The sequence below is a fragment of the Opisthorchis viverrini genome (genome assembly GCF_000715545.1).
Source record: "Opisthorchis viverrini unplaced genomic scaffold opera_v5_184, whole genome shotgun sequence".
NCBI lineage: Eukaryota > Metazoa > Platyhelminthes > Trematoda > Opisthorchiida > Opisthorchiidae > Opisthorchis > Opisthorchis viverrini.
Genome location: NW_008751839.1, coordinates 542,824 through 555,786, shown reverse-complemented (window position 1 = coordinate 555,786; position 12,963 = coordinate 542,824). Strand labels below are relative to the sequence as shown.

The 12,963-nt window shown below is 44.4% G+C and overlaps 1 protein-coding gene across 1 annotated transcript in view; it reads left to right on the top strand.

The window, feature by feature from the left end:
* T265_14364 (hypothetical protein) overlaps positions 1–12,963 on the top strand; it is a gene marked incomplete at both ends in the record, with an annotated part of 74,200 nt that overhangs the window by 44,933 nt on the left and 16,304 nt on the right. Inside the window, 4 exons of the mRNA XM_009173327.1 lie at positions 3,215–3,284; positions 3,324–3,516; positions 7,716–7,909; positions 11,787–11,896. Of these exons, the coding sequence (XP_009171591.1) occupies positions 3,215–3,284; positions 3,324–3,516; positions 7,716–7,909; positions 11,787–11,896 (567 nt within the window). The remainder of the gene's footprint in view (positions 1–3,214; positions 3,285–3,323; positions 3,517–7,715; positions 7,910–11,786; positions 11,897–12,963) is intronic.

Here is a 12,963-nt window from a genome sequence, read left to right as displayed (position 1 = left end):
CAACCTTGTGAGTAGTAGGTTGTCGTCTTCTTTCCTATAAGAATGACGCCTACGCTTTGTGAATTCAGTCGTTTTTGAGCTACGTTCTACTTGCTTTGTTTGTCTCGCATCGAGTAATTTTGGGCTCCAGGTAGCTCAGTGACTGGGGTACCAACTTACTCGCTGGAGGGCCCGTGGCTCAAACCCAACCCGAGGATATCTACTGCTCCACTCTAGGTTTGTGCAGCCTGTTGCTATCGTAACCTTCATTTGGCATGGCAGCTAGGCACCAAAAAGTGCTACAGCTGAACGATGTTTTTTACGAATGCACAACTTCTTACCCACAGAGTGCTATTCATTGCTATTAGTGTTAGGGCTCTGGTCAAGTCGGATAATGGCTGCACACCTATGGCCATCTTGAGTGACCTAAACCGGTGGATTCGCGCTTATGAGTGCGGTCATGAATGACACCCCACAGATTTCCTCGGTCACTTTTTTGTCATCTCACACACCTCACCTCAAAAGGTCACCTTCATCTGTTATCCCAACTTCTGCCCGTTGCTTTTCAGACGCCACAAGTTTGGATGAACACAACTCACGGGAAGGAATGTGTTTGAGGCTAAAGGAATCAAAGTGGCTTATAATTCTGGCAGGTTTCTCAGGGAACAAGTGTTCAAAAGAGTAGCGCCAGTCAGTACCGAACTAGTTGGGCCAGGTTGTGATATCCTCCTCTTAAGAAACTCTTCACAAGCTCTGTGGTACCTACCAATCCGTTCTGATTAGCTAGGCAGGTTTTTCGGATTGTGGTTGTAACAGTTTGGTGAAAAGGACGATGCACCACCATTTGGATAAGCTGGTTTTTGCTGGACTGCATCAACGCATCGCAAGCAACATCGATGCACCAACTAAGTCCACCCAACTCTTCGGAGGGTCGCTGTTGTTCTGTCCTACATGTAATCACCGGTGTATTGCGCTGATATTCAATAGCATCACATACAGTTCACAGGGACTCCGCTTCTTTCTTCAGTTATTTACGGGGCTGGTTTTTTATGTTCCTTCCAGGTTACCGGTCTTCCATCCACTAGGAAATTTCCCCTTTCATCTTCCAAACAACTTTCATTTTCAGAGAATACACACTCACTTGCAAACTAACTTGGTTTTTTGAGAGACTTACCTGGAACCCAGCTGAATATCTCGTTTGTGAGCTGGGTTCCAGGTGAGTCTCTCGAAAAATCAGATTATTTTGCAAATGGATGTATATTCGCTAATTTCGTGGTTTCAAGTAGAACATAAGGTTGACGGAAACTCGAGAACTGCGCCTGCCCGATGAGCCCCAAAAAGGGCGAGACCAGTCGTGGGTTGTCGACGGATTTTCAGCAACCTTATGAGTAGTGCATAACAAACTCTTTTGTTTTTCTCGCAGACTTAGCAGTGTGATTTCGAGACATAATCAGAAAAAGCATTTCGAGTCTGGTTATCGAACTAGACCTTTCAGGCAGCTGTACTTTACCTGTCCGACGAACTATTTATCCGAGTATCTTGTTGGGAAGGTAGAAAGCTAAACCGTCCACGGGTGTGACAGTTTCTGACCTGTAAGAGTAATTTACCGGGCGATATACTCGCTGACCCAGTTCCTAGTACATTGCAATCAAGTTCATAAAATTAAGTCCGCTTTGACGTACGCGTCTTGAATAACCTTGTTTGTGTTTCTGAGGTTATCGCATTCCCGATAACTGCACGACTAACGATGCAGATTTCAATTCGGTATTATGTTCTACGACTCTGGATCTTCTTGGACCTGGAAGTCACCCCATTAGGGCGACCGCTTTTATTGATCTACGTCCATCAGCTGTTGCGTCCAATGCTCGATGTCCAATCTGGCAACCATAATGACGAGATGATTCTGTTATCTGGCAGCGGATTCCAAAATCTTTACCGTATCCTAGACAAATACACTCAAATTCATATCACCTGCTTTCGACAATAGACTCAAATGAGTCTATGGTTTATTATATTCTTTAACCGAATGTGCTGCACTAGAAGGCCGCCTCATGTTTCAGTTGGTACGATATTCGAGCTACAGCAGTACATTTTCATAAGGGAGGCAACTCACAAGAGTGATGAAAATTCATCGACAGCCCACGATCGGTTTCGGTCTACTTGGGGATTATCACATGATTGTATCGAATGACTGAGCGGAAGCGTCTCTACTTGATAGGATACACAATGAGAAATCTCTGTGAGGTTCATTTGGCGACATCTGTGAGAAAATATAGAGGAAGTGAGGTCCATTGCACCTTGTTTATTGTCTGCTTACGCCCCCAACTGACTGTAGTTCTGAATCTGCCAAGGAAGCTTCTATGACGCTCTAGGTACCCTTGTACAGCGGTCTACAAGCTCATATATCGTTGTGATTGTCGGTGATATGAACGCCCATGTAGGTAGACTAAGAACTGCTGAGGCCCGATTGTGGTCGTCTTGGACTCAACACGAGACGCACGGACAATGGGGATCACTTACTTCAGATGTGTGCCGATCACAGGCTGTTCCTTTGCAGTACGAATTTCCGGAACAGCGGAAATCGCTTGACAACGTGGTGTCCACCAACAAACCAGTCCCGAATCCAAATAGACCAGATCGCCGTCAGTTATCGATGACGAGGATTGATCGCCACCGGCTGCTCCAAAAGCTTCCCTATAAAAAGTGGTGATCGACAAGATTCATTACTCCTTCCATTCTTGTTCAACTTCGTAATTGATGAAATAATGAGGCGAAGACTGGACGGTTTTCAAAACCCCGGCGTTCAAATTGTTGCTGGTGAAAGCCTTGTCGATCTGGACAGACGATACCACCCTAATGCTTGAAGACCGAAGCGAAGCCCAAGTCCTGTTGAATAGACTGACCAGCATCACACCTTCCTTTGGCATGCGCCTTGCACCTTGAAAAGCCATGTTCCGGAACGTGCAACCCTTGAACATACTTTTCACAGTTCAAGGAGAATAACTGGAGTTTGCGGAAATTTTTACATACCTCAGAACTTAACTCTGAGGAAAATGTGTCTGATGAAGTCAGTGCAAGAATCTCAAAGGCTTGAGTAACGTTTGCTAAGTTGCGTCAATTGTAGCGCCAAGAAGTCATATCAATGGGTCACGTGTGCCAGTTTACAATAAGGGATACGTTGTTGTAGGGATGCGAGACGTGGCCTCTACGGACACATGATGTGAGGCGTTTTCAGGTTTCCGACCACCGATGCCTCAGAAGCGTCGTTGGAGTTGAATGGCACCGACGGGATGATTAGAAAACGGGTATTTGGTTGTGCGATGGAAATCATCCAACACCATTAGCTGCGGTGGCTCGGTCATGTGCTATACATGCCGAAACACCATCTATCGAGACGAGTGTTGTTCCCCGTGCCTCCTTCAGGACGGCGCAATTCGCGAGGTGGACAGCGTATGACTTGGCGAAAAGGCGCGGAAGAGATCACGAAGATTTTGGGTGTTGTTGTTGTTGTTGTACGCCTTCGAGGATGGGGTCCCCGTAAGCACGCCTGTGCTTGACTGAAGACATTGCAAGAAATGGTGACTAATTGATGTCAGTGGCGTTTGTGCTGTGTCTTTCTTTCCAGATTGTCTAATTGAGCGGTCGGAGGTGTGGGCACCCCAAAATGCTTGACATAGGCCGACACTGATGTTGTCTTGATGATCATCCTCTTTCCAGATTGTCTAATTGAGCGGTCGGAGGTGTGGGCACCCCAAAATGCTTGACATAGGCCGACACTGATGTTGTCTTTGATGATGATCATCCTGCGGATCCCTTCTGTGATCCGTTGTCCGGATATCCTAAGTGTAACAAAGAAGCCGAAACATTTTTCCATCACAGTGTGCTGAAATAGTACATTTCTTGTGGGGACGCTTGTGGTCGCTAACAAATTCGCTACATACTGTACAGTTTTTCCATAACCTTCCATTCATTCCGTCGTCAGATTCCACATTGCGGTGAAGTTTTGTGCTCACTCCCATTACAAGCGCTCAAATTCAGTAGATGCAGCCTAAGTAGATCCCATTAGGAGAAATATCCGAAGATCTTCTCGATGGATCTATTTTTTCCTGAAGGGGACTGCTATAATGAATGTCGCGGAATCCGCTGATGGAAAATCAGACTATTCGAGGGCATTTTTTGAGCTTTCGTATTGAGTAAACAAAAGCAGATATTTTCTATACTTGTTGGTTGTATCTGAGGCCGTTACTTGGATACATCTGGTAGATGATAGGGCTGATCTTGTTCTACCAATCATCGCAACTGAGCAGACACCACAGGGGAAACCGCTGGTAGTAGAAAAGACGCATTCATGAATTACAACGCAACAACTGCACTTATCAGGACCTAGTGAGTCACCGAGCACAGTAGTAGATCCCATTCTCGAGCCTCATCACCTCCGTATTGCGATTACATGGCGTGTCCCGAAATACACGCAAGCTCGCTGAAATATTGATGAGGGCAACTCAGCTGGTCTGAGATACTCCATCGGTATAATGTCCTATTGAACCGTGCGCTCTCGGACAACCATTGGCTAGAGAACCTGAGTCACTCACAATATCCATAGACACTGTGCCGCCTTACCTTTTAAGTCAATGGTGTCCCGGCCAATAAACCATCTAATCAAAATGGTGTTTCCACCATCGACACCTAATGAGAAGTGTACGGCATTCTGGTTAACTTTAAGTCTTCGAAGGCATTTTCAAACTTCCTCGCCCATCGTTCCAGCAGCGTTGTTGCCGTTTTTTTTGCTTTGGTTTTTCTGGTTCGGACACAGCAGACAGTTTTCCGGATGTCACCAACTTTCTCTTGGTCAGATTATAATTCAGTAGAATTCAGCTGTGCGAAACCCTGAAACGCTTTTAAAACGAGCCGAACGATCTATAATTGTCGATGGAAGATAACGTTGATTTAGAGGCTTAGTTGTTGTTCTTAGTGGTTTTAACTTGACTACCTTAGGCAGTTGGAGTTCGAATAGGATCGAAACAGCAAGTAGACACGGTCAAGTAGACACTGATAGTACTGAACCTCAAACCACGTTCTCCAATTTGCCCGATGTTTTCCTCTACAATTATCGATCACACGGTCAAGTAGACACTGATAGTACTGAACCTCAAACCACGTTCTCCAATTTGCCCGATCTTTTCCTCTACAATTATCGATCGCACACAATGGATCATTGATGCAAGCGCGGACGTGATTACTGGTCGTCATGTGTGACGGTTGGTGGTGCACACGCACCCTAATCCCACGGTACGCACGGGTGCAGGCATGTGTTCATATACGTGTGTGTGTGTGTGTTGTGTGTGCGTGGGCTACGGACCCATACCTGTCTGGGTTGACTTGGGCATACACTGTTCAAAAGTGGGCTGTTTGAAGTACACCAGAGACGATTGGTTGAAGAAATCCGACAGCACCTCAGTGAGGAAAACTAATAACGAAACGTATATGGCCTGTTCCGTATCACGTGAACTACACCGGGCACAATGGTCCGACCCACTAGAAAGCCGAGGAACCGGTGAGATTGCTTTGGTGTTAGGTTGGAGGCAGCCGAATCTCTCGTATATGTTGTTATTCAATTGAGCTGGCTGGACGAAGGTCACTTTTGGCATGATATACGAAGTGTCCAAGTAACTTACGCCTATAGGGCTGTTATTGCAAAGTCTTCAGCGGCCTCATAAATAGTGACTTAGGTCAAGACGTCATTTCAATCATTCATTCATTCATTTAACGTAAAATAATGAACTTGAGTGGACGTCGGCGTTGGGTAGCTGACACTCCTGGGCCCAAGTATATCGCATTTTGCTCGCAGTCTTCAGTCTGAAGTTCACCAATCCTTTAGGAGACTATACCCATTGGCAGACAATGTCTCAGTCCACGTTGTGAATATTCTACTGAGTGATTTTTAGTTTTTTTCTTATACCAGCGAGAAAGACTGTGGTTGCATAAGGCACTAATAATCGATAACTTCGAATGAAACGATCAAAGTGGCACTGTAACAGGGACGCGAGTATTCGCAGTCAGCGTTAGTGACATCGTTAATTTAAGTTACATCCTCTTGTGATTAAATTCATACGATTGCTTAGGAGATCAAGTGATCAAATATATCAACCTGATTCAAAAATTAAACTTCCGCTATATTTATTCAACTTGACAACTGACTTGTCTTGTAGGAAGGCCAACTACCACGGCTTCATGGTGTCTTTGTTACTAAAGTTCAAACCTCTAGTCAGAACGCTCTCTTCTGTCTTTTGAGTTTTCTGCCGGAAGGGTTCTTCATCCAAGGTCCAATTGGTCAGATCCGTTCGAAGGCATAAGTGGCAAGATTTGAAGGATCTTCTCTAGCAAAACAAAAATCAGAATCTCCCCAAGTGTATCTTCTGTTTCAGTCTTGACTAAATGAGTCGCGGGGACTAGGTGCTTCAAATCTATAGGACTGTAACGTTTAGTCCGCCTTGAAATCTTGTTCCCGAAATCGATCATCCGATTTCGGTAGTAAATGCCGGGTTGCCGTTGCAGTTCTTGTCATTTCGTTCCTGGGCGGTGCTGATTAGTTCAATGCAGATATGGGGTGACCTGTCAGGCAGTCGATCTGTATGACTATTTTGGAACTCGTAGAAGCTTCATTGATGGGGAATATGGATTGTGTTTTTGCAGACACTCGTGGCAACAACGCCGCTCTTGTCGAGTGATGGCAGGCGAAGATAACCCATTGGCGGGCGGTTTTTTGGGACATACGTCTGTGGAAGTACTATTAGATTGGGTGCTTTTGTTATTTGCCGTTCTGGTTGCCTCACTGTCTGCCTTCTGAAAGTGCGTCAGCATCGGAGAGACGGAAAGAGGGAGGGATGGCAAAACATTTCTCCATGTGAGAGGTCATCACATTTGGGAACATTACCGTGGAATGTTGCATTGGGGGTTCAAATAGAATGTCTCTAGAGGGACGTTTGATGGACCCTTTTTAATCCTGAGTTTCATGGTAACGAAGTGTTCCATATCACGTTTCTTGTTCACTTACCCTAACAAGGCTCGCACCTACAATCTTCCAATAAAAAGGGAGCACCACTGATAAGCTTACTGAAAACTCTTCATAGTGTTTCATCAATTTTATGGGCAGTTTCCCTTCGAGAAAAATATGGTGCGATACCTCGAACATGGCTCCAACTGAAACACGAAGCGACCCTTGTGCCACATACTCATAGGAAGATTAGTTATAACGATATATTCGGCTGAGACTCCGTTTAGTCTCGTCAGAACCAAACTGGCGCTCCAGTGAGCGTATTTTGTGAAGCAGTGATGTTGTTCCAAACGATAGTAACGAGTAAGACCTTTAGCTCTAACAACACATGGGAAGGGGAGTCAGTTCTGTCTGATCTCAAAATAATTCGGAAAGCATTATGTCGGCGAGCGAAAGCATAGCTTCTCTGTCCCTTCTTGAGAGTCATTTGATGCTCCGATTGCAAAATCCTAATTCTGCTGAGCATCTTTAGCGCTGAAATTCACCCCATTATTTTGAGCATCAGTCAAATAAATCCGTAATAATCACCAGTAAAAAAACAACACATTGTCAAGACACGTGATCCCAACTACTTCCAATAGCATTGTGGAAAATGAGGTAAATTTTATGCATTAGATTAGGAGGTATTGATTTTCATTAGTCGACCGAACTTCTCCACTCCGCCCTCCCCTCCCCGTTTCAGACACAGTAACACCATCCTCGGAGAAACGTCTAATCAAACAACTCATCAATAATTACGAGAAGGCCGGAAAGATTGGTCGTCCCGTGAAAAACAACAAAGAGACGGTCGTGGTTGGTTTGGGCTTGTCGTTGTTTCAGCTTCTTCATTTGAATGAGAAAAACCAAATTTTGACCATCAACGTCTGGACAAAATATGTGAGTGTCCTTGTTTTTTTCTTTAGATGTCACAAAAAACATCATCTGTGTTGTAGAATTTCGCCGGCTGTCTTATTTTGTCCAGATCATGATGTGTGATGTCAATCCTCGTAAAAGTGGAGATGGAGACCGGTTGATCAAATATCGCCCTGGACCGGTGACTCTTTCTAGTGAACAATTTCAAATTAATGGAAGATCGTCTCAGGGTCACCGTACATCAGTGGTGGTATACGACACAAGACCCTTGGAGTGTCACTGTGACACACTTCCATTCGGTTTACAGGCCAAAGTAGATCAGTCGCTGATTTGATAAGATCCACCACATGGTCGTGGAAAACGTTACTTTTAGAAGTTCCAGTCACGAACGCTGAAATCAGGATTTTCGAACTCTCGGCACAAAACAGCTGAGGCTGTTCTTTTTTGCCAACTCACTGCTAACTCAACGCCTTTTGTAGGTCTACGCAAAAGAAAAGTCGCATCTATTTGGAATGGAAGCTTAATGGATCAATATTAGAATGATAGGTCGATTCCCGTCCGAAATCCCAGCTTGAAAGAACATCTTTCACTTGGTTTTACTCCCCTGAATTATTGAAGATTACTTTTCAAACCCTAAAAATGTTCAACAAATCTTCAAACAGAAGGAAAACTCCAGCCGTATTCTATTTACTTGACTGAACATCGTGGAAGCCGTACCATACTACTAATTGTCAACTGACCTAAGTAGTGTGCACTTGAAGAGTGATCAGATGAATAAATGGGACACGTGATACAAGATCAGACTTCACCCAGGTCGAGAGAACTGTTCACTTCTGGCACCACCATAGTTCACTTTCCAAGGATTTTTACTCACATGAATCCGTTATATTTAAGTCTTGTGACCCTAATGCTGTTTAGTTTGTACGAATCGTATTTGTCACACGATGGCTGGAAATTCGAATTGTTTTGATCAATAGTTTTCGGCAGATTCCTCGTTTAGTCACAAGTTAATTTACAACTTCCGCTTTGAGGCATGCTCTAGCAGAGCGCTACCCAATGCTAAGTTGACGTTGAGTGAACAACTCATTTAATCAAGTCTAAAAGCAACTCAAAACTGTTCGAGCTTCAGAGTTCAGAATATATTTCTCCGTGAACTCCATCCCATTTGCATTATTTGATGCCGGTGTTTCGAAAGTGAGTGTGCGCAGATTTGTTGATTTTGCAGTAATGAGGTACCGGAAAAAAGTTGAGAAGTGTGAGGCAATCTGAGTCGAGCATACTTCACTGATTGTGAGTGAGAATTTCAACAGTATGATGACAAACACGAATGATATAGCTTCCAAGACGATTCATGGACTGCCGTGTTCCAGAAGACTCTCTGTCTAGACTGAAAAGTTCAGAAAACTGATGGTGGTGCATTTTCTCATCATACTACAGTTTTTAATACAGATTACTCGGGATTTGCAACTGAAATCCACAAGTTCTTTATCTCAGTGTTACCACAATACTGCTTGGTCCATTCCACGAGATTGTGGTTTCAGAAATGGCTAGTTAAAGGATTTAGACACTGAAGCCCTGGTTGTAGTAAGCCGACTCTCTCAAACGGAAAACCATGATGGTGGTTCAATTACGTGAAAAATACTTGGACCCAAACACATGTAGGTCTCCCCACCGACTGAACACTTGTTCAAGCACTCTAACACACTAAAATCCCTCAGCCGACACCCAACAGAGGTTTAGCTTGAGTTGGCTGATTGGTTCTCCTTCCGCCTTAAATCTCCACCAACCTCGGAACCTAGTCACTTGGCCTGACGACGCTTTTGTGTCAAAAGCGAAGCGTTGCCCAGCAATCATTCTACCGATCGCCACCAAACTTTTTCGAAAGCCATAATGGTGGTTATTCTCTGAACACAGATTTGCTGAGTGCAAAAATCCTAGAAATGAATCGCGATTCCTCTTCTCCGACCTCAGTTGCCGGACCCACTCGATCCCGATTTAACCCAGTAGTGTCGATCTGAAAGGATCCAGAACTAAAATCTTTGGATGACAGTTCCAACGGAATCCAGACGGTGCGAAAACAAGCGTGAAACAGCTACGCCAAGATCTCTGATTTTGCAACACGAGTCCACTGGTACTGTCGAGGAAGCCTGGTTTTGAAACCCCGAATTATTCTTGCTACTTGTAGATTACGAGTAGTCTCTTTAGAATGAAGGCATCCAAACGGCTTCATTGGCCTTTGACCTGCAAGAGGAGTCAGTCAACACCCGTTATCATATGCTACTTGTGTGACTGAAGGCTCAGTGGCACTGAATCTCATTTAACCGCGATTTGATTACATGAGTGATCAATCATCCTTCCTATCCGGAACTTTACGTGTTCGAGCTTCCCCCGAAGGGATCAATGGCCAATAGCTCTCAAGAAAGAGATTCGCTTGCAGGGTTCACAGCTTTGCATCTTCCGTGAAAATCGATAACTAGATAAGCCAAATGATGCTACTAAGCACAAGTAATTGAGTTAGGTCCTCACTTCTCAGGTAGACAGCAGGTTCACAATTTACAGACCGTATTTGAGGGGATGTGGAGTGCGTGATGCAGACCAGTGGTGAAATCACCCCTTAGCCTTTCAGTCTACGCCCATCCGATAAGTTTCGGCCAAAATGAAACACATCCTATGGTCCTATGTTGCCACGAAACAGGCTCTCCACGAATCCAATCAAAACTATGGAATGCCAAATTAAAAACATCGCAAATATACATGAATCTCTTAGTGCAATTCTCATCACCGAAGTCAAATACACCAATAACCAAAAGGCAGTTGATCGGTCGTAAAGCTGTTTGCAACAACTGATTGTTGCGCAGGGAAAACCCATTAGAAATGCGTTTCTCATCCTGCTCTATGCCAGACAGTTTGCTGCATGAAATGTGCTTAATTAAAGATAACCATTCGATATGATATGTCAAACATTCTGTCGCCCACAAATTGCCTTTGTGTACATCGATGAACGAGGCTAACCCCCTCACTTGAAGTTTGATCAAGGGGAGGGGCACATTGTTCAATCAAAAAAACTAAACTGAACTGCTCTGATGATTTTTTTTCAATCAGCATGAATGACGTCAAACATAAGCTAGGAAATTTGATTGGTTTTCGAAATGTTCTGAAGAAACCCGAAAAATGACTCGCTAGCCATCTGACCAAATTTTCTGGAGATAAGAATTACTACGTCACCAAATTTACAAACTCCGTCTCAGATTTTCGGTGGAACCCTCGATCCCGGAGATGTCAGAATAAGACGTTTGTGAAGCGCTGTCACTCAAACGTGACAATAAAGGAATGACCGGTTTCTAGTCAAGGGGATTCAAGTTAGAGCGCTAGTATGCTCTGCATATTCGTAGCCAGCGATACAGCCGTTTACTACTTTTCTTCAGCACGTGCGATACCGCGAGAGATCGACCAGCACGGAATAACAAAAAATGTCGCGCTCGCACTGAAGATCTCTTCTGGTTTCGATTCGAAACCCAACTATCCATGAGCCTTAATCCAAAAACGCTACATTGTCTCACTTTCGTTTTCGTGCCTCGTGTAAGATCACTGCGGTCGAACGAGGCATTCAGCTGTCGACTCATTTTGGCAGATTCACAATACCTACAGAACGTGAGCGATTCTCAGGTCCATACGTGGATAATTGTGAACCTGGAGTTCAAATCTTAGCACCATATCGAGATCACGTGAGAGAAGAGGCATGTTCATATCATGTTCCAGTTATCTAAAAACCTTCCATCTTGGTCTCTTTTTGGTACTAGGCAAGATAACTTTTTCTGGACAAAAGGAAGTAAGAACATTTGATGTGATATAGTCTCGGTGAGTATATCAGTAGACCTGTTCCCACTCTTTTTTTGGTCAGACTTGGATCGATCAGCTGCTACGCTGGGATCCGGCAAATTATTCCAACATCCGGGAAGTACGCATTCCACCAAAGCTGATATGGACACCAGACATTGTGTTGTACAATTAGTAAGTGAAATGTGAGAAAACCTGTTGATATGATTTCAATACTATCATTATTGTTTCTTTTTTAGAAGTATGGTACAGACATAAAAAAATGTATCCGAGCGAAAGATGTGGAAGGGTGTACAGGAGAAGATTAGATAAAACGAGGGAAGCGTCCCATCCGAAGTCGTGCCACCAACAGTTCCAGTCAGACAAGAACGCACATAAGAATGTTTGATAAGGAAAAACGCATGTGAAGACCGGTAACTGAAAAAAAGGAAAAACATGGCTTAATGTTCCTTAAGGCGCAGTAATCACTAGACCAACCAAGGCTCTCACATCAGGCACAAAGTATCCGTCATACTGGGTCAGGCGTAAATTCACTGGCAGAAATGCGCACTCAACAACATACAGCACGCATAGGAGTGTCATACGTACGCAGGGAGCCCACAATGAAAAGCAAATACCTTAGGAAGTCTCAGTCCAAAAAGAGCCTTGGTGGATTGAGGAAAACAGATCCCTCGATACGAGATGATCATCGTTTGACGGACCAGAAAGTCGATATCAAAGTTGATTGCACATAGGGCTGAGATGATGACGAGGGAATATTCGTCAGCACCGTACTTCTGCTTCTTCTCATTCTACACTGTCACTTCACGCCCATCCGAGACTATGCTGACGTCTAGACTAGTCGGCCGGTGCTCCCAAACAGCGGTTAGGTCAGGTATGATGAAAGACTTTGAAGTAGATGCTCTCAACTCCTGGGAGACGGTGTATCCCAGGTGACGAAGTGAGTTCCCTTGCAACCCGATTACGACGAGGACATATAGCATCATGAGTAGTCCAGTAGGACCACAGAATATCCACCAAAGTATTCAGTTTGCCACAGTTGAAGACCGTCTAGTCACCATGACCATGCCGAACACTTCTAACTCTCGTCCTAGGCAGATTGCATGGTAGCTGGATACCGCGGATAACTATCCGGGAAAACATCCGTTCTGGAACTCCTTGGTGTTTACGCATGCACCGTGGACTCGGATCGGAAGGCTGAGATCCCGAACAACTTTGCCAAATGCGGAATCGTTGACCAC